Source organism: Mustelus asterias, unplaced genomic scaffold, assembly GCF_964213995.1.
Source record: "Mustelus asterias unplaced genomic scaffold, sMusAst1.hap1.1 HAP1_SCAFFOLD_42, whole genome shotgun sequence".
NCBI classification, from domain to species: Eukaryota; Metazoa; Chordata; class Chondrichthyes; order Carcharhiniformes; family Triakidae; genus Mustelus; species Mustelus asterias.
In genome coordinates, this window is record NW_027590119.1 from 1,959,884 (window position 1) to 1,982,328 (window position 22,445).

At 45.2% G+C, this 22,445-nt stretch overlaps 3 protein-coding genes across 3 annotated transcripts in view; all 3 read right to left on the minus strand.

Annotated features, from left to right (window-relative positions):
* Positions 1-2,189, minus strand: part of LOC144482728 (uncharacterized) — a 59,101-nt gene extending 56,912 nt beyond the window's left edge. The window contains exon 1 of the mRNA XM_078201568.1: positions 2,145-2,189. Coding sequence (XP_078057694.1) covers positions 2,145-2,189 — 45 coding nt within the window. The remainder of the gene's footprint in view (positions 1-2,144) is intronic.
* Positions 1-22,445, minus strand: part of LOC144482794 (uncharacterized) — a 442,920-nt gene that overhangs the window by 71,148 nt on the left and 349,327 nt on the right. The window lies entirely within an intron of this gene.
* The window catches only part of LOC144482730 (uncharacterized), a 68,556-nt gene continuing 55,769 nt past the window's right edge, over positions 9,659-22,445 (minus strand). Inside the window, 2 exon segments of the mRNA XM_078201569.1 lie at positions 9,659-11,965; positions 15,394-16,065. Of these exon segments, the coding sequence (XP_078057695.1) occupies positions 11,035-11,965; positions 15,394-16,065 (1,603 nt within the window). The 3' untranslated portion in view covers positions 9,659-11,034.

Consider the following 22,445-nt stretch of genomic DNA (forward strand, 5'->3'; position numbering starts at 1 on the left):
GCCAGTGTGTCTGGAAAACATTTAGCTGCAGGGTGTAAAAGCAAGTTAGAACAAAAGGTCCAGTGGTTAGTTCAAAACTTCCTTCTCCCTCAGTCTGTTCTAACAAACTGTGTCCACCTGAGTTACATTTATACAGATACACTCACTCAGTAAGTGATCAGATCTCACTGAACTACAACAACAACTAATATTTATGCGGAGCTTTTCACTTAATAAAATGTCCTAAGCAGTTCCACAAGAACATAAGGATATATTGGGTCAGATGATCCAAAGAGATTGGTTATAAGGAGAGTGTTTAAGCAGGAAAGTGAAGTGGAAAGGTGGAGAGGCTTAGGGAGGAAATTCCAGAGCTTAGGGTCCAGGCAGCTGAAGGCACGGCCACCAATGGTGGGGTGATTTATATCAGGGGTGAAGGACATCCGGGAAAGGACATCTGGGAACGGTGCTCCATGTGTGTGGCCCCATAGCACAGGCTCACGGCTCTAATCTGAACTTTGGGACAGTGTTTGACCGTCCCTGGTCTCAGAGAAAAACAATTCCCCCAATAAACATCTTGTAAGATCTGTGTTTATTGATACCATAAAAAGTTGGGGCCAGTCCAGTCCTCCTGTGGACAGGATGGGATTGATTTTAACAGATTTAAACTCCTCTGGATTTCAGTGTTACAACTTGAATATGTTTTGGTTAAAAATGAAAATAAATAAATATTGGAAAAGTGAACAGAACAAAAATGGGGAAACAGACACAACCCCCTTCATGTTCACTGAACATTCCTTCACCCACTCATCCACCCAGTGGCTCCCAGCCGGATCGACAATCAGCACAAAGCCAGAGAGAGGGGGAGCCGGTCCTCGGGATGTAACAATGGACAAGGGCTGGAAGTTTACAGTTTATGGTCATGACCTGCTTGGAGGCAAGTCAGAGCCGTGCTTGAAGCTCCATGGAGGCAGCCACTTTCTCCATGATAGACAGTCTCTGGAACCTCCACCAGCCCCACAACCCTCCGAGCTCCCTGCCCTCCTCCAATTAGGGAAGAAGGTGACACAGTGGTAATGTCTTTGATTGGGTTTATTACTGTCATCTGTATTGGGATACTGTGAAAAGTATTGTTTCTTGCACAACATACAGACAAAAAACATACTGTTCATAGAGTACATCAGGGAGAAGGAAAGGAGATAGTGCAGAAAATAGTGTTAAAGTCATAGCTAGGGTGTAGAGAAAAGCTTAATGCAAGGTAGGTCCATTCAAGAGTCTGATAGCAGCAGAGAAGAAGGTGTTCTTGAGTCGGTTGGTCGGTGATCTCAGACTTGAGTGCTTTCTATGGTGCATCTGTAAAAGCTAATGAGAGTCGTAGCAGACATAGAACAAAGAACAATACAGCACAGGAACAGGCCCTTCGGCCCTCCAAGCCCGTGCTGCTCCCTGGTCCAAACTAGACCATTCTTTTGTATCCCTCCATTCCCACTCCGTTCATGTGGCTATCTAGATAAGTCTTAAACATTCCCAGTGTGTCCGCCTCCACCACCTTGCCTGGCAGCACATTCCAGGCCCCCACCACCCTCTGTGTAAAATACATGCCAAATTTTCTTAGCCTCCTGAGAAAGCAGAGGTGTTGGTGGCCTTTCTTAACTATAGTGTTGGCGTGGAGGGACCAGGACAGGTTGTTGGTGATCTGGACACCTCAAATCATGAAGCTCTCAACCATTTCCACTTCTGGAACAGACATTCAGAAGTCCAGCCTAATGCTCTGGGGACATGGGTTCAAATCCCCAATTCAATTAATGAATCTGGAATTCTAAAGCTAGTCTCAGTAATGATGTCCATGTTAGTTATCATCGATTGTTGTAAAACTTTACCAATGTCCTTTAGGGAAGGAAATCTGCCATCCTTATCTGGTCTGGCCTACGTGTGACTCTGGACTCACAGCAATGTGGTTGGGTCTAGGGCCGAGCAAGTCACTCAGTTCAGGGACAATAAGGGATGGGTAACAAGTTCTGGCCTTTCCAGTGATGCCCACATCCCAGGAGACAATAAAATAAAATGTTCTGACCCTCTTCAGCTCCCCCAACCGGCTTCACTCCACCTGTACTTTCACCTGCTGAGGTCCGAAAGGATGGAAATCCCTCACTAAACCTGCTCCTTACCTTTTCAACCCAGCTTCTGACCGTCTGTGAAGGGTCTCGGTACATTTTAACCTGTTACTGGGTAAATACCAATTGTTGTCACCGCTTTTCATCTGAAAACTCAGGAATGCCACAAAAACATTTGGAAACTTCAGATCAGAGACATTTTCAGACTGGAATAGTCACTTGTGGTCAGGAACAGCTCGCAGTTTTATATCAATCTGATTTCAGAGCATGCTTTGTAAACAATCACTATCTAATAATCTTCATCAAATGTAAAAAAGTTCCTTGAAAATTAACAGAACAGCACTCTCTGTCCCTCCCTCTCTCCCTCTTATGAAGAAAGCTTCCACAGCAGCTTGCTGGATGCCAAACCCAGAATGGACCTGTTTTCTCTCCCCAGATAAGGAGCTCTGATCCATGGAAGAGAGCGGTGAAAACATTTCTTTCACACCTCAGGATTAACCCACACATTCAGTCCTCAATGTGATTAACAGCAGCAAAAGCAGTTGAATCCAACCCCTGCAGACACTCATGAAGTTGCTGGTGTCTGAGCATTTGCTGTAAGTCAGTGAATACATTCCCACACTCGGAACAGGTGAACAGTCTCTCTCCAGTGTGAACTTGCTGGGGTATCATTAGATCATTGCTACTTTTAATGTTCTGTTCAGAATCAAAATATTTATAATGTTTTATATTAGAGTGAATCCGCTGATGTTTCAACAGGTTGTATGACTGAGTGAATCCCTTCCCACACACAGAGCAGGTGAACGGTCTCTCCCCAGTGTGAACTCGCTGGTGCATCACGAGACTTTTGCTGCTTTTGAAGCTCTGCTCACAGTCAAAACATTTAAAAGGTTTTACATTGATGTGAATTTGCTGGTGTTTCAGCAGGTGGTATGATTGAATGAAGTTCTTCTCACACACAGAGCAGGTGTATGGTCTCTCTCCAGTGTGAATTCGCTGGTGTACAGCGAGTTCAGATGATCGTCTGAACCCAGTCCCACAGTGAGAACATCTAAATGGTCTCTCGTCAGTGTGAACACGTTGATGACACGTCACTTCACCGGAGGTTTTGAAGCACTTCCCGCAGTCCGGACATTTAAACGGTCTCTTGTCAGTGTGAACTCGCTGGTGTTTCTGCAGGTTGGATGTAGCAGTGAATCGCTTCCCACACAAGGGGCAGGTGAACGGCTTCTCCTCACTGTGAATGTGTTGGTGCCTCAGCAGATACTTTTTGCTTTTAAATGTTTTCTCACAGTCAGAACATTTGAAAGGTGTCTGATCAGTGTGAACATACTGGTGTGTCAGCAGGCTGGATGACTGAGTGAATCCCTTCCCACAGGTGGAGCAGGTGAACGGCCTCTCCCCAGTGTGAGCGCGTCGATGCATTTCCAGTTCAGAAGGGTAACTGTAACCCTTTCCACAATCCCCACATTTCCATGGTTTCTCCAGGGTGCCGGTGTTCTTGTGTCTCTCCAGGTTGGACACTCAGTTGAATCCTCGTCCACACACAGAACATGTGAACAGTTTCTCCTTGCTGTGAATGGTGTGCTATTTTTTCAGGCTGTGTAATTGGTTAAAGCTCTTTCCATAGTCAGTTCACAGAAATACTCTCTCAGGTATTTGTGTGTGTCTCAGTGCTTTTCCAGTCACACTGATGTTTGAAATCTTTTCCCACAGACAGAACAAACCTTTCTCCTTCCACATTCAAAGGCCAATGATATTCAGACCCTGATGAATCGAGTGACTCTGTCAGATCTCAATGTGATATCTATTTCTGTCTGTAATTCCTCCTTTCCAATATTCTGTAAAACAGTTTACAAAAGTCATCAGTCAGTCCAGGATAGAAATTTTGAACAATTTTAGTTTCTCTGGAACATTCTTTCCTCTCTTGTTTGCCTTCATTGGCCGGGGCATCAAGTATAAATGTTGGCAAGATGTGTTACAGCTGTATAAAACTTTAGTTAGGCCACATTTGGAGTATTACATGCAGTTCTGGTTGCCACACTACCAGGACGTGAATGCTTTGGAGAGAGTATAAAGAAGGTTTACCAGATGTTGCCCAGTCTGGAGGGTTTAAAATATGAAAAGAGGTTGGATAAACCTGGATTGTTTTCACTGGAAAGATGGAGACTGAGGGTGACCTGATAGAAATCTACAAAATTATGAGTTGCATAGCTAGGGTGGATAGTCAGAGGCTTTTTCCCAGGGCGGAAGGGTTGACTATGAGAGGGCACAGGTTCAAGGTGAGGTGGGGAAAGTTTTTCACACAGAGGGTTGTGGGTGCCTGGAACATGCTGCCAATGGAGGTTGTGGAAGCAGGCACGTTAGCAACGTTCAAGGCATATGTTGATAGACACACAAACGGGAGACAAACAGAGGGATAGAATCCATATAGGGACAATAAGTAGTGGGTGTAAATTAGGAATCAGCGCAGGCTCGGTGGGCCAAAGGGCCTGTTGCTGTGCTGCATTGTTCTTTGTTCTCCTGAATCTGTAAATCCCCGTCCCACACACTCTCCCTCCTCCCTGGGCTGAAATCCAAACCCTTCTCCACCATTTCTTTCCTCCACTCCCAGTTTTCTCCCTCCCTCTCCTCTGTCTGGGTTCAGTTCTCCAGCTCCTGTCTGCAGACTGACAATAAAACAAATGGGTTTTATTGGGGGGTTTGGAACCTCCTGCACTCACCCGCCTGAGTCCAGATTCACAGCCACACCGCGCATGCTCCAGCTCACAATGGGCCGGGGAGTGATTGACGGGTAGTTCCAGACCAATAGGAAGAGGGTCATCCGGGTCCCGGATTGAACCAGGTCACCGGCCGCCACCTTGGGAGAGGAAGGCGTTGTCTTTTGTTCAGGGAGCGGTGCGCGGGGACGGCCATCTTGTTAAGGGAGGGGGGGAGTGGGCGGGGCTGCTCCCTGTTGCCTGGGCCCGGGTTACCCGGGCAACATGCGGGCGCCGCCATCTTGAGGTGGTGATTGTCCATCCGGGTGTTTAGTGAAGGGCTGGACAATGAGCTGGAGCTGAGTTTGGAAAGTGTTCAGAGGAAGGTGTGAAATCAGATTGACATCCAGATCTGTGTGAGAACTAGAAACTCACATTCAGTATGTTTCTCAAAGCTCACCACAATGCTGCAAACACTCAGCTCATCAACAACAAGCCTCTGGCATTGCAAATGTTAACTCTGTTTCTCTCTCTTCACAGAAGCTGCCAAAACCTGCTGAGGATTTCCACAACTTCCTGTTTTCAGTTCCCATTTCCAGAACTTTCTGTTTTTGGTTCCCATTTCCAGCTTCTCCAGTCTTTCACTGCGATTATTAAAGAATTCCTACAGTGCAGAGGAGGCCATTTGGCCCATCGAGCCTGCACCGAACAACAATCCCACCCAGGCCCTATCACTGCAACCTCACCTATTTACCCTGTTAATCCCCCTGAGGATACTAAGTAGGTCAATTTAGCATGGCCAATCCACCTAGCCTGCGCCTCTTTGGACTGTGGGAGGAAACCGGAGCATCCGGAGGAAACCCACGCAGACACGGGGAGAACGTGCAAACTCCACACAGATAGTGACCCAAGCCGGGAATCGAACCCGGGTCCCTGGAGCTGTCAGGCAGCATTGATAACCACTGTGCCTTTTTTTGTTTTTAAAGTTAAAGTTTATTTATTAATATCAAGTAAGGCTTACAGTAACACTGCAATGAAGTTACTGTGAAATTCCCCGAGTCGCCACACTCCGGCACCTGTTTGTGTCAATGCACCTAACCAGCACGTCTTTCAGACTGAGAGGGGAAACCGGAGCACACAGGAAACCCACACAGACATGGGGAGAACATGCAAACTCCACACAGACCCAAGGCTGGAATTGAACCCAGGTCCCTGGCGCTGAGGCAGCAGTGCTAACCACTGTGCCGCCATGTCGTGTTTTTTTTAAAGTTCAGAGTAAAATAATTGTCACAATTTAAATATACAAATCAGCGATATTTATTTGTTTAACTGAGACTGGGCTGTTCAGGAGCAATGTCAGGAATCACTTCACGGGAAATAGAAATCTGGAATTCTGATCAGATTCAGTCAACAGAAAATTTAAAAACAGATTGTAAGAAGGTTGTGAGATGAGAGTGTTAAGGATTATGGAATCAAGGGAGATGGATGGATTTAACAAACAGATCAGGCAAGTCATCCTCAAACCCAAGAGACTACCAATGAAATAGGAAGTCAGGGCAGATCGGGAAGGTGGGGCTCTTTTGGTGTCATGCCCAAGGTACTCAGGTGACTAGGTGCCACTTGAGGGAGGAAGCTGGCGAGTCTTGTCCAACCAACAGTGTACATGTGTGGCCGTGTTAGTGAAGGGGCATTGGGTTGGCGGGGCATCAGGGAGCAGTGACCAGGAGAGAAAATGATTGATTTTATTCTTATTCTGCAAACAGCAGCTGGAGATCTGAACACAGCCAGAGAAATGGGGGAGGGAAAACTGGGAGTGAAGGAAAGACACTTCACTGGATTCTGCGCAGGGGGATTGTGTGGGATGGGGAACAAAAATGTTCCACAGAAACTGGAATTGCCTGTTCTGAATTTCTATCCTGGATTTACCGTGATGACATTTGTAAACTTCTTTTCCAGGATATTGGAAGGAGAGGAAACTCAAACCTAACATCACGTCAAGATCTGACGGAGCTATTTGAGGCATCGGGATGTGAATGTGGAAGGAGAAAGGATTTCTGTTCTGTCTGTGGGAAAAGATTTCAAACATCAGTGTGATTGGGAAAGCACCGAGACACACACACATACACCCGAGTGAAGGTGTTCTGGCTGGAAAGAGCTTTAACCAGTTACACACCCTGAAAAAACATCACGCCATTTACATTGGGGAGAAACTGTACACGTGTTGTGTGTGTGTGGAGCCTTCAACTGATCAACAACCTGGAGAGACACATCGGCACCATGGAGAAACCGTGGAAATGTGAGGATTGTGGGAAGGGATTCAAATGGCCGTCCCAGCTGGAAATCCATCAGCGCACTCACACTAGGGAGAGGCCATTCACCTGCTCCATATGTGGGAAGGGATTCAGAGAGTCATCCAACCTGCTGCAACACCAGCGAGTTCACACTGACCTGAGACCTTTTAAATGCCCAGACTGCGGGAAGGGCTATAAAAGTTCTGGGGACCTGATGTCCCATCAACGTGTTCACACTGACCAGAGGCCATTCAGGTGCTCTCACTGCGGGACTGGGTTCAGGAAATCATCTGAATTCACTGTACACCAGCGCACTCACACTGGGGAGAGGCCGTTCACCTGCTCCATGTGTGGGAAGGGGTTCATTAATTCATCCAACCTGCTGAGACACCAGCGCACTCACTCTGATGCAAGAACTTTTAAATGTCCTGACTGTGAGGAGAGCTTTAAAAACCGTGATAATCTGCTGAGACATCGACGCACTCACACTGGAGAGAGACCATTCACCTGCTCCGAGTGTGGGAAAGGATTCACTCGATCAGCCGCACTGCTGACTCACCGGCGAGTTCACAGCGGAGAGAGGCCATTCACCTGCTCCGAGTGTGGAAAAAGATTTACTTGTTCATCTCATCTATTGAAACACCAGCGCACTCACACTGTGGAGAGACCATTCACCTGCTCCATGTGTGGGAAGGGATTCACTCAATCTTCTAACCTGCTGACACACCAGCAAATTCACAAGTGAGTGCAGAGGTTGGAGTTCTCTGTATTGCTGCTGTTGATCACATTGAGGACTAAATGTGTGGGTTAAACCTGAGGTGTGTAAGAAATGTGTCCCAGCTGCTCTTCCATGGTTCAGAGCTCCTCGGCACGGAACAGAGGCTCCTTTACAACTGTGTTTAGAGTCAGTAAGAACAACAGTGAATGCTGGAAACATGCTGTCAAATCAGAGATTGGTGTAAAACTGGGATCTGTTCCTGAGTGAGAGTGAAACAGCAGGTTTAAGTTTCCTGTCTGGAACTGATTGTGGTAATTATGGTAATCATAGAATCCCTACTATGCAAAAGGAGGCCATTTGGCCCATCGAGTCTGCACCGACTCTCTGTCAGAGCATCTTACCCAGACACACCCCTCCCCGCCCTGGCCCCATAACCCCACGCATTTACCCCACTAATCCCCCGAACCATAACATCCTGGGACATTTACGGGGCAATTTAGCATTGGTCAATCTGCCTAACCTGTACATCTTTGCACTGTGGGAGGCAACCAGGGAGCATTTACATGGAGATGCTGCTTCTACCCAGAGTGTAATGGTAATGCTGCTGCACTTTGATACGACTGCTCAGACATTAACCTGTGTCAGCTCTTATTGATACTGAATAAAATCTAACCACTGTCACCAATAAGGGTTATCACTGGGAATCATTTCAGAGTTTGGGAAAAGAGAATAAAGGGTTAATGGACTCCCCGAATCCCAATTCTATAGATTAAAAGGATGTTCACAATGCTCTGGGCCCAAATGGTTTCTCTCCAGCTCCTCTGCACCCTGTTACTGTGACTCCACACTTTGGGCACATGGACTGAACCCCAGGGGTTCCGTCACCATCTGCCCCAATCGCCCCGTCTCCTGCCCCAATTGGCTGGAGGCCCATTTCCCAGTCAGTCCTCCAGCACCTACCTGTCTCTCTATCAGTGCGACGTCCAGGGCAGTTTCCCAACTGGGGCACAGGCCCCATTATTCTCAGTTAAATTCAGCTCTTAGCTCCGTTGCCTGGCTGGCATTGACACAAGCAGTAGAGACAGAAAGGTGCCCCAGGCTCAAGTGGGAACCTGAAAATTGTAGCTTTCAATAAACTCTTTGACATTTGTGCATTCAATACCTGTTTTTGTATGAGGTTGTTATTTTTACATTGAGGCACTGGAGGTGAAGAATAACTTTCCCTTTCTAACTTTGTATTGTCTACTGTATCAGCCACGGCACAGTGGATCACACTCTTGCACAAGAAACTAACAAGGGTCATGAACAAAGCCCAGTCCATCACACAAACCAGCCTCCCATGCATTGACTCTGTCTACTTTTCCCGCTGCCTTGGAAAAGCAGCCAGCATAATTAAGGACCCCACACAACCTGGACATTTGCTCTTCCACCTTCTTCTGTTGGTAAAAAGATACAAAAGTCTGAGGTCACATACCAACTGACTCAAGAACAGCTTCTTCCCTGCTGCCATCAGACTTTTGAATGGACTTGCCCTGCATAAAGTTGATCTTTCTCCACACCCTAGCTGTGACTGTAACACTACATTCTGCACTCTCTCATTTCCTTCTCTATGAACGGTATGCTTTGTCTGTATAGCGTGCAAGAAACAAGACTTTTGATTGTATGTTCATACATGTGACGATAATAAATCAAATCTACACTCTGAATCAGAAGATTGTTCTTTCAAATCCCAGTCCATTGACCTGAGGCCAACATTCAAAGTGCCAGCACTGAGGGAGTGCTGCATTATTAGAGCTGCTGCCTTTAGGATGAGATGCCAACCCAAGTACCCCATCTGCCCCTTTTATCCCCAAAGTGACCATTACCTGACATCAGAGTTGGGCTGATTGTGACATGACACTTGGTCAATTTGGTTACCAGATTAATTTAACCGGATCCCCAATTACTGACACCACCTTCTCTCATTATCTTAGACAGGAATACAATTGCACAGTTTCATACTAACCCTTTATCTGATTCTATACAATCAGGTATTCAGACAATTTCAAATTCTGAGACAAATCAGAGCTTGAAGGTCTCTCTTACCAGTACATTTATCATCAGTGCACATTCTTCACATCCACAGCAATTCAGATTATACACTTTTACAGCAAATAAAACTCAGTTTTTACTATAAGCCGACATGTGATACTAATATATAAACTTAAAAATAGCGACTGATTCTTGATTGATTTATTAATTGTAACTCAATTAAATCTCACTACTTCTCCAATCATCTATTGCTGACTGCTAGCTAATTAATACAGTAATCTTTAAATAATAAACTTGGTTACTACAAGATAGACGAGTTCAAAAAGACAGTTTGTAGAAAGACAACAGCTTTCTTCCTTACTAATCCTGACCAGACTGAACAATGAACCTTATTCTTCAGCTGGACTTTGGAAGAATATGATTTCCTGTAGTTTATCAAAATTAGAGAATAATTTCTTCCTTTAAACAATTTCTGCCGGCTCTGCGGTTTCTGGAAACATTTCAGGTGATTCAGTGTTAATATTTTAAAATAAAGATCTAGCCTTTATGATATAGTTGTCTATTGCACTGAGTCACGAACGATATCTTAATCAAGGTTCATTACTGAATAATCATATGTTTCATGACTGGCTGTTAATATAAAATCAATTTATAGCGAATAACGCCAACTGACAGAAGGTGAATAGACTGTTAGAAGCCACATGTTTTGAGTTTAAAATGGCTTCCTTGACCTTGCTACTTATAGCAATGAATATGGTATAAAAATGATTGAATTTTAAAACTAAATTTGATTACCCAGGTCCGCAGTTTCCTCCATTTTACAACAGTCACCACAAACTGGACGCAGTATTCCAAATGTGGCCGAACCAACGTTCTATACAACTGCAACATCAGACCCCAACTGTTATACTCTATGCCCCATCCTATAAAGGCAAGCATGCCATATGCCTTCTTCACCACCTTCTCCACCTGTGACGTCACCTTCAAGGATCTGTGGACTTGCACACCCAGGTCCCTCTGCGTATCTACACCCTTTATGGTTCTGCCATTTATCGTATAGCTCCCCCCTACGTTAGTCCTACCAAAATGCATCACTTCGCATTTATCCGGATTGAACTCCATCTGCCATTTCTTTGCCCAAATTTCCAGCCTATCTATATCCTTCTGTAGCCTCTGACAATAACAGCAGAATCCAACCCCTGTCATCACTTGTGAACTCGCTGGTGTCTCAGCAGTTGCGATGACTTAGTGAATCCTTTCCCACAGTCAGAGCAGGTGAACGGTCTCTCCCCAGTGTGAACTCGCTGGTGTGTCCGCAGGTTGGATGAATTACTGAATCCTTTCTCACACTGAGAGCAGGTGAATGGTCTCTCTCCAGTGTGAACTCGCTGATGTGTCTGCAGGTGGGATGACTGAGTGAATGTTTTCCCACAATTTGGGCAGGTGAATGGTCTCTCCCCAGTGTGCAATCGTCGATGTTTCTGCAGATTTGATGCATAAGGGAAACGCTTCCCACACTCAGGGCAGATGAACGGCCTCTCCCCAGTGTGAACTCGCTGATGTATCAGCAGATAGGATGAATCAGTGAATCCCTTCCCACACTCGGAGCAGCTGAACGGTCTCTCCCTGGTGTGAATTCGCTGGTGCCTCTGCAGGTTGGATGAATTACTGAATCCTTTCCCACACTCAGGGCAGATGAATGGCCTCTCCCCGGTGTGAACTCGCTCGTGTGTCTGCAGGTGGGATAACTGAGTGAATCCCTTCCCACACTCTGAACACGTGAACCATTTCTCCCCGGTGTGACCTCGCTGGTGCATCAGCAAGTTGGATGATTCACTGAATCCCTTCCCACAATCGGAGCAGGTGAATGGCTTCTCCCCGCTGTGAACTCGCTTGTGTGTCTCCAGGTGGGATGAACTTGTGAATCCTTTCCCGCACTCGGGGCAGGTGAATGGCCACTCCCCTGTGTGAACTCGTTTGTGTGTCTGCAGGGAGGATGAATGAGCAAATCCCTTCCCACACTCCAAGCAAATGAACGGCCTCTCCCCAGTGTGATTACATCGATGAGTTTCCAGTTGGTGTGAGAAATTGAATCCTTTACCACAGTCTCCACATTTCCACGGCTTCTCCATGGTGCTGGTGTCCATGTGTCTCTCCCAGTTTGACAGTCAGCTGAAGCCTCATCCACAACAAAACACCCGAACGGTCTCACCCCAATGTGACTGGTGCTGTCTTTTCAAGATGTGTTGGAGTTTTTTTCCACAGTCAGTTCACTGGAACGCTCTCACTCCGATCTATGTGCGTCCACACTTTTCCAATCACATTTATGGTTGAAATCTCTTGAAGCAGAAGAACAGACAAATATTTCTCTTTGTAGATTCCAAAGGCTGATGTTTTCCAGGTTCCGATGAATGGAGTTAATCTGTCAGATCACCATGAGTGTTTGTTTTGAGATTTCTGTCTGGAAATCCTCTTCTGATATCCTGTAACACGAATTTCCAAAATTCATCACTGTCAGTGCAACTTAGAAATTCAGAAAAGACAATTCCAGTTTTTACAGAAAATTCTTTACTTTTCCCCACTATTCTTACCCTGCTGTATCCCACTATACACCCTCCCAATTCTCCTAAAGGTGCCAATTCATGTTGGTTAACCAATCCATGCGCATCACTTCCTGTTCAAATGTGTGTAATATGCAGCACTCATTACTTGGTTGGAGATATAGTGGGTGCAGCGAGTGATCATGATCTGGAACTGGGTGCCCACGGATCTGGTGGCATTGAAAGCAATTAAAGATTTCAAAATGAAATTGGATGCGCACTTGAAGAAAATAATCTTGCAGGAGAATGAGTAGACGGAGGGGCAATGGGTCTGACTGGATTGCTCTACAGAGAGTTGACATGGACTCCTTCTCTATTGGAATAACGATGCCTGGAAATATATTAACATAGTTACAATATTCTATTACAAGACTAGAATCATAGAATCCCTACAGTGCAGAAGGAGGCCATTCAGCCCATCCAGTCTGCACCGACCACAATCCCACCCGGGCCCTATTCCCGTAACCCCATTTAATGACCCTGCTATTACCACTGACACTAAGGTCAATTTTACCACGGCCAATCATTGGACGAACCTGTGTTACAGATATTAAAAAGGCCGTGTGTTTAAAACAAAGTCAATTTATTTGACTATTATCCACAATATTAACATCTATAAATGGACTGTTGTTTATTAACAGCAATGGAAACAGACTCATTCGAACTTAATAATTAGGAACAGAAAGAGGCCACTCGGCCCCTCGAGCCTGTTCCACCATTCAATAAGATCGTGGCTGATCTGATTGTAACCTCAACCCCACATTCCTGCCCACTACCCTCACCAATAATCTTCCATCTCCTTGTTAATCAGGAGACCATCTTGCTCTTCTTCAAAATATTCCAAGATTCTGCTTCCTCTGCCTTTTGAGGAAGAGAGTTCCAAAGATCCATGATCCTCTGAGAGACAACACTTCTCCCCACCTCTGTCTGAAACACATTTTTAAACAGTGTCTCCTTGTTCAAAATTCTCCTGCAAGAAAAAAAAACATCCTTTCCACATCAACCCAGTCAATAGCCCTCAGAAACTTAAAAGGTTTCAATCAAGGCCCCTCTTACTCTTCTAAACTCCAGTGGATACAAGCCCAGATTCTCAATCTTTCCTCATAAGACAACCTGCCAATTTCTGGTATTAGTCTGGTAGACATTCTCTGAACTGCTGCCAATACATTTACATCTTTCCTTAAATAAGGAGTTCAATACTTTAACAACACTCCAGATGTGGTCTCACCAGTGTCCTGTCTGACTGAAACATAAACTCACTCCTTTTGTAACCAATTTCCTCACAATAAACAATGACATTCTATTAACTTTCCTCATTACTTCCTGTACCTGCATTCCAGCCTTTTGTGATTCATGCACCCAGATCCCTCCGAATCTCAGAGCTCTGCAACCTCTCACGATTTAATGTGTTTTTTAAATTTGGCAGGAATTCCTGCCAAAATTGATAATTCCACATTTGCCCATGTTATACTCCATTTGCCAAATCTTTGCCCACTAGCTGAACTTATCTACATCCCTTTGTAGCCTCCTTACATCCTCTTCACAACTTACTTTTCTACCTTTGTGTCCTCAGCAAATTTAGCGACCATGCTTGCATCCAAGTCATTTATATAAATTGTTAAAAGTAGAGGTCCCAGTTCTGATCGCTTTGGCACATCACTCGTCACATCCTGTCAACCAGATAAAGATCCATGTGTGCCAACTCTGTTTCCCGTTAGCTCGCCAATCTTCTTTCCATGCCATATTACCCCCACACAGAGATTCTATTTTCCACATTAAGCTTTGATGTGGCAGATTATGAAATGCATTTTGGAAATCTAAGTACAGTACATTCACCTTTGCTGCCCCATTATCCAATAATATAAAGTCACCATCTCCCAGATGTCCCCTTGAGAGGGAGAGCTGACTGGTGGTCACTTAACCTGAGGATCATAAATTAATAAGATATAGGAGCAGAATTAGACCATTCGGCCAATCGAGTCTGTTCCACCATTCGATCATGGCTGATAACCTCCTCATCCCCATTTTCCTGCCTTCTCCCCATAACCCTTCAACCCATTACCAATTAAAAATCTGTCTAACTCCTCAAATTTACTCACTGTCCCAGCATCCACCACCCTTTGGGACAGCGAATTCCACAGATTCATAACCCTTTGGGAGAAGCAGTTTCTCCTCAACTCTGTTTTAACTTTGCTGCCCCTTATCCTAAGGCTATGACCTCTCATCCTAGAATGCCCCAGAAGAGGAAGCATCCGTTCCACGTCTGCTTTATCCACGCCTTTCATCATCTTGGATCACCACACCTCAGGTGAGGGGCAAGATTGAGGAGACGGCACCTTCATGAATAATCTTGGTTGGCACGAGAATTGAAACTGTGCTGTTGGTGTTGCTGTGCATCACAAACCAGCCACCCGGCCAACTGAGCGAACCGACCCCCTTTATCCAAAGTATATGTGACTCCTTCAAAGAACTCCAATAAATAGGTTGAATATGATTTCCCTTTCTCAAACCGTGCTGACTCTCTCTGGTTGTCTGAATTTTTCTCATGCTCATGATATCTTTAATAAAGCTTTAATATTTTCCCTACATCAGGTTTTAGATTAAGTGGTCTTTAGTGTCCGTTTTGCCTCCCTCCTTTTTTTGAATATAGGAGTTACATTTGCTACTTTGCAATCTACTGGAATCTTCCTCAAATCTCGCGACTGTTTGATAATTAAAACGGTGCTATTTCCTTCCATGTTCAAAATTCTCTGCTGTTCAGGTTACAATACATTGTGCAATTCCATCCAATCCTGATCTGATGTTTTGTGCAAGTTTCCTGACCCCAAATCCTCCCCTTCTAAGACCAATTATATCAACACCTATAACAGAGCTGGAGTCACTTTTCAATTCAGCAGAAACAGACCCAAAGGTACATGATTCAGTCTGAACACGAAAACAGCAAAATCCAATCACAATAGTTACTTGTGAACTCGCTGGTGTCTCAGCAGATTGGATGACTGACTGAATCCCTTTCCACACTTGGAACAAGTGAACGGCTTCTCCCCGGTGTGAATTCGCTGGTGTGTCAGCAAAGTGGATGAGTGAGCAAATCCATTCCCACGCTGGGAGCAGGTGAAGGGTCTCTCCCCAGTGTGAGTGCGCTGGTGTACAGTGAGTTGAGATGATTGCTTGAACCCAGTCCCACAGTGAGAGCACCTGAATGGTTTCTCATCAGTGTGAACACGTTGATGGTAGTGCAGATTTACAGAATTTTTAAAGCATTTCCCACAGTCTGGACATTTAAAAGGTCTCTCATCAGTGTGAATCCGCTGGTGTGTGAAGAGGGTGGCTGACTGAGCAAATCTCTTCCCACACTGGGAGCAAGTGAATGGCCTCTCCCCAGTGTGAATTCGCTGGTGTAATGCGAGGTTGGAAGACTGAGTGAATCCCTTCCCACACTGGGAGCAGGTGAACGGCCTTTCCCCAGTGTGGATTCGCCGATGTTTCAGCAGATGGGATGAGGCAGTGAATCCTTTCCCACACTGGGAGCAGTTGAATGGTCTCTCGTCAGTGTGAGTTCTCTGGTGTATATGTAAGCTGTTTGACTGAGTGAATCCCCTCCCACACTGGGAGCAGGTGAATGGTCTCTCCCCACTGTGACTGCGCCGATGAATCTCCAGCTGGGAATCCCTTCCCACAGTCCCCACATTTCCACAGCTTCTCCCTGTTGCGACTGCAATTATGTTCCGAAAGGCTGGATGATTGGTTAAAGTCTTGTCCACACACAGAACACGTGTACAGTTTCTCTTCACTGTGAATGGTGCTATTTCCTTCCATGTTCAAAACACAATGATATTCAGGTTACAATAAATTGGCTAACTCCATCAGGTTTTGATATAATATTTGGTTTCAGTTTCCCAACTGCAAATCCTCTTCTTCTAAAACCCTGTGAAATTGATTTAAAACAGAAAAAAGGAAGTGAGAGAGAACCCACAAAAACACAAAGGCAGTTTGTGAAATTGAGCTGAATGAATCTGGTCATTTGTGGGGCTGGCACTCGGAAAAAGTGATCATGAAAACTGCTGGATTGTCATAAAAACCCAGCGGGTTCACTGATATCCTTCAGGGCAGGAAATCTGCCACACGGTCTGGAGACAAGACTCTGGACACTGAGAGAAGACAGAGAGAAGTAGGAGAAGTCGGGGTGAAGGAGAGGGATTTTGTACATTGACAACTCAATTAGAACTTTGACAGAAAGTTTCCCAAACCTTCAACCTCCACCCACCTAGAAGGACCAGGGTAGCAAATAGATGGGAACACCATCACCTTCAAGTTCCTCTCCAACTCACACACCATCCTGGCTTATCTGACATCCAGTACTAAAAGAACAGAAATTTCTTTCATATAAACACTGGGAAGACTGAACCCATTGTCTTCAGTGTCAAAGTGAGGGAGCTAAAGGATGTCAATGTCTTTGAGCGAGAAAGAAAAAGATACCTGGGCCGAGTCTTGCTCCAAATTCCGATGTTCGTCTGTAACGTTTTCAGAGTCTGCACCCTCCCTGGATTCACTTCCTTTCCCTTCAGTTGCTGCAAGTCCCCAATTTCCCCCAGAATGAGAAAAGAAATGGAAAGGGAGAAACATTGATTTCCTCCCAGATGTTGTCCAGAGGCGGAAGTTTCACTCTGAACATCGTTGGCCAACTTCCGCATTGAGACGTCACAATGGAACCGAGCCTGAATTAGCCAATAGGAATAAGTCTGTACCGATGTGACGTCCTGGAGTTCCAGTGCGCAGGCCCGGGCGCGCAGACATGGGAGCCCCGCCCCCTCCCATTGATTCCCCCGCCCCCTGCCATCTCCTCGAGCCAAGGTTTCCAGGCAACCGGCTGGCGGTTCCGGCCAGAGCGCGAAGCCGCGCGGTGATCTCCCCCTCCCCCCTCTCTCGACGGCAGCGGCTGCTCCAAAAAGAGATCGAGTGCGACCGCTGGCGGCAGCCGCAGTGCGCCTGCTCCGGACAGCTCGGCTCAGCAGCGCTCTCTGCGCCTGCTCCGGACAACTCGGCTCAGCAGCGCTCTCTGCGCCTGCTCCGGACAGCTCGGCTCAGCAGCGTTCTCTGCGCCTGCTCCGAACAGCTCGGCTCAGCAGCGCTCTCTGCGCCTGCGTGCTGGGCTGCCAGCTGAGGGAGTGGGGGAGGGGACTTTGCAAAATCTCTTCCCATCATTTTCTTCCAAGTCCCGCAGTTTGATTTGAAACAGAACAGCTTCTGTTTGTAGCTTCACCACAGACTCAAACTTCACACACAGACTCAAACTTCACACACAGACTCAAACTTCACACACAGACTCAAACTTCACCACAGACTCAAACTTCACCACAGACTCCAAGTTCACCACAGACTCCAAGTTCACCACAGACTCAAACTTCACCACAGACTCAAACTTCACCACAGACTCAAACTTCACCACAGACTCCAACTTCACACACAGACTCAAACTTCACACACAGACTCAAACTTCACCACAGACTCAAACTTCACACACAGACTCAAACTTCACCACAGACTCAAACTTCACACACAGACTCAAACTTCATCCTCTGGACAACATCTGTGAGGAAAACACTTTCTTTCTCCCCCTGGGAAATACTGAGACAGAGAAATTCTCTGGAACTGGAATTAGAGCCAAAGATACTGAGGGGGAAATGTTTGTGATTTTGTGGAACCTGTTTTTATTGTCTGAGCTTTTTAAAGTGTAATTTATCCTGTCTATTCAAATACTGTTTCTTAATGCATGATTCAGTGATGTTAATTTTAGATTAATTTTTAAAGTAAAATTTTTAAAAAATGAAACATTGTCTTTGTTTATTCGATTGGGATTTGTGGGAATTTGTTCATTATAAGGTGACCATGAGGATCGTAACAACATTGATATGTCTGGTGTTGTTATATGGTGTGGAGATGCTGGCGTTGGACTGGGGTAAACACAGTAAGAAGTTTAACAACACCTGGTTAAAGTCCAACAGGTTTATTTGGTAGCAAAAGCCACACAAGCTTTCGGAGCTCGAAGCCCCTTCTTCAGGTGAGTGGGAATTCTGTTCACAAACAGAGCATATAAAGACACAAACTCAATTTACATGAATAATGGTTGGAATGCGAATACTTACAACTAATCAAGTCTTTAAGAAACAAAACAATGTGAGTGGAGAGAGCATCAAGACAGGCTAAAAAGATGTGTATTGTCTCCAGACAAGACAGCCAGTGAAACTCTGCAGGTCCACGCAACTGTGGGAGTTACAAATAGTGTGACATGAACCCAATATCCCGGTTGAGGCCGTCCTCGTGTGTGCAGAACTTGGCTATCAGTTTCTGCTCAGCGACTCTGCGCCGTCGTGTGTCGCGAAGGCCGCCTTGGAGAACGCTTACCCGAATATCAGAGGCCGAATGCCCGTGACCGCTGAAGTGCTCCCCAACAGGAAGAGAACAGTCTCGACAATCACCAGTCTCACAACACCTGGTTAAAGTCCAATGGGTTTATTTGGAATTACGAGCTTTCAGAGCGCTGCTCCTTCTCACCTGATGAAGGGGCAGTGCTCTGAAAGCTTGTGATTCCAAATAAACCTGTTGGACTTTAACCTGGTGTTGTCAGACTTCTTACTACATGGTGCATAATGGGTATGTTATTTATGGATTTGTATTACAGTTGATTTTGTTTAATTCCAGAATAGTATTGTAACTACACTGTATATTTTCCAGTCAAAGAGTCATCAGAGCACAAGATAAATCAATTCAGCAACTTGAGTCCGTGCCAAGTCTCTGTCGGGGAATCCACTCAGTGCCATTTTTCCTCGATATCCCTGTTCCCCAGTACGTTTCATTCCTTCAAGTGCCCGACCAATTTTATTTTGAAATCACTGGTCGTCTCCACTTCCACCACTCTCATCGTCAGTGAGTTCCAGAACATGATTGCTTGCTCCCTAAGTCACGTTCTTCCGCACCCATCTGTATCTCTAATCATGTAATAGAGTTCTGAATATTGCATACATTTTTAGTCCACTAAATATGCAAATTTTTTATATGCTTAGACACAAGCCTGTGTGAAGATTTCGGGAATATGTGTCCTGTACATGAAACAGTCAGCACGGATCTGTCGATTAGGATGAATCAGCACCCTCAGGACAATGTCTATTTCAGGTCCAGCAAAGTGAGAATGGAGGGAGAGTGTTTGGAATGGAGATTTACACATTTTCAAGAATGAGAGGAAAGAATGTTCCACATAAACTAGAATTGTCTGTTCTGAGTTTTTATCCTGTACTGACAGCACTGATTTTTGTGAATTTCTTTCACAGGCTATTAGAAGGGGAGAATTTACAGACACAAATCTCAACAAACATGACGTTAGGATCTGACAGAGTCACCCAATTATTCAGGATCTGAATACCATCGGCATTTGAAACTAGAATGGGAAATGTTTGTCTGTCCCTTCAAACTGTTTAAACATCAGTGTGACTGGAAAATCACTGAGACACATCCACTCGAGTGAGAGTATTCCAGTGAACTGACTGTGGAAAGAGCTTTAACCAGTTACACAGCCTGGAAAAGATCGAAGGATTCACAGTGAGGAGAGACCATGTCTGTGTTATCTGTGGCGTCAAACCTTCATCTGAACCTGGAGATGTACAAAGACACTCAGACCATGGAAATGTAGGGACTGTGGGAAGGGATTCAATTGTCCCTCGAAGCTGGAAACCCTTCGATGCAGCCTCACTGTGGAGACACCGTTCACCCGCTCTGAGTTTGGAAGGGGATTTCGTGATTCATCCACCCTGAGGAATCACCAGCGACTTCACATCAGGGAGAGGCCATTCACCTGCTCTGAGTGTGGGAAGAAATTCAGCGATTTGTCTGCCCTGCTGACACACCAGCGGGTTCACAATGGGGAGAGACCATTCACCTGTTGTGTGTGTGGAAAGGGATTCACTCAGTCATCTACCCTGCAGAACCACCAGCGATTTCACACGGGTGAGGGACTGTTCCCCTGCTCAGAGCGTGGGAAGGGCTTCATTCACTCATCCCTCCCGCTGACAAACCAACGCATTCACACTGGGCCGAGGCCATTCATCTGCTCCGAGTGTGGGAAGGGATTCACTCAATTATCTAGTCTGCTGAGACACAAAGGATTACACACTGGGGAAAGGCCATTCATCTGATGTGTGTGTGGGAAGTGACTCAGTCAATCATCCAGTCTGCTGGAATACTGAGGCACCTCCCCCAATAAGAAACCTGTTCAATGCTCTGACTGTGGGAGCTGCTTTAAAACCTGAGCCGACCTCAGGGTCGACCAGCGCATTCACACTGAGGAGACCCCGTTCAGGCACTCTCACTGTGCAAAGAGGTTTAGAACATCATCTGACCTCCTGAAACATCAGGGAATTCACACTGGGGAGAGACCCTGATAATTCCCACTCACTTTCAGCGATTAATCATAAAACCTACCAGATTGGAAGCTTCTGCCTGAAATTTTATTTTCCCTCAGTTTCCAAACTGAGACCATTCACCTGCTCAGTGTGTGGGAAAGGATTCACTTGTTCATCCAAGCTGCTGAAACACCAGGGCAGTCACACCCATTAGTGATCTTTTAGATGGTCTGACTGTGGCTGTTAATTATATCAATAGAGGTTAAGTTTATTCAGATGGAGGGCACTGATTAGATAGTTATAATGAGCAGGTAAAAAGTGGGACTCACTAATATAACTTGGAGTCAGAGTTGAACCTGTAATGTTTGATTCTGTGAACAAATCTATACCAAATAAAGATTGACTCCACCCCAAGGCTGTCAGGATTATAACATGGTAACAGAAAATGCTTGTCTAATGGTGAAGGTTGGAAACTAAAAGAAAGTATATTTCAGACAGAAGCTTCCAATCCCAGCAGCTTTTGTGAGAAATGACTGAAAGGCAGTGGGAATTGTCAGGGTCTGATTACCTGCTGATGCTCTCGGAGTCTGAACCATACAACCAGTGGAAGAATGAAGTGGCGATGTGGACACGGGTTACATCCCGATCAAGGAGGAAACAAGGTCTGGCCTTGGCATTGTCACTTCCTAACACAAGGAAAATCAGCAACAAAGCATTTTCTGATCAGCCAAACTGCAAGTTGATAACTGCACTGGCACGGATGATTCATGTAAAGAATTCACTTCAGGTGGTTGGAGGGTAGAATCCCTGTCAATTGGTCTATGGGAGAAATCCCTACCTAATTCCCCTCTGTGCCGGGCGATCGCCCTCCTGCTTTAAAGGGATACAATTAGTTCCATTTTTAGTCATCAATTATCTGATTGTTCCATGAAAAGAATTGCTGAAAGCAACAAATTATTGGAGAGACCAGAAGAGGGTTTCTTCATGTGTAACGTTTGGACTGAAGGAGAAAAAACATCTTTTTCTTCGATTTGTTTTGAAACACTGTTTGTGTGAATTTTTGCGATCCCGGTCAGGACTGTTAACGTTTGCAGAGAAATTCAAACACCCAGTGATTAACTGAAAGAATTACATCACAAGATTCCACATTTTTAAACAAAAACAAACTTTACTGTATGTTTAAATAAAATTTAAAAAGACACACTACAAATTGAATACTAGTCAATAAAGATTTATGATATAAACCTAGTTATATTTTTTTACCTCCCCCCAAGAGTTTCTTTATACTTAATGATATCTTGAAGGTTCATTCACTTCTGTTCCTAGGACCATCCCAAAGGTATGTCAAAGCTCTCCACAATTCACTTTAATTCTCCCCAGTACTCCAGATATTCTCCAAGCTCCAAGAGTTTATGGGAGTCCATCCATTATCTTTTCACTAAACAAGCCTCCAATTTTCCTTTAAGCTCTCAAACTGTGGACTCCTCAGTCCAAACATGGGCTTCACTGCATTCTTGCTGACGGATTTAAATGTTGGAAACACCCCTGGTTTCTAATGGTCCTCTCGGCTTCTGGTCCCACAGCTGGTTCACAGCTCCTGGTCCCACAACTGGTGGCTTC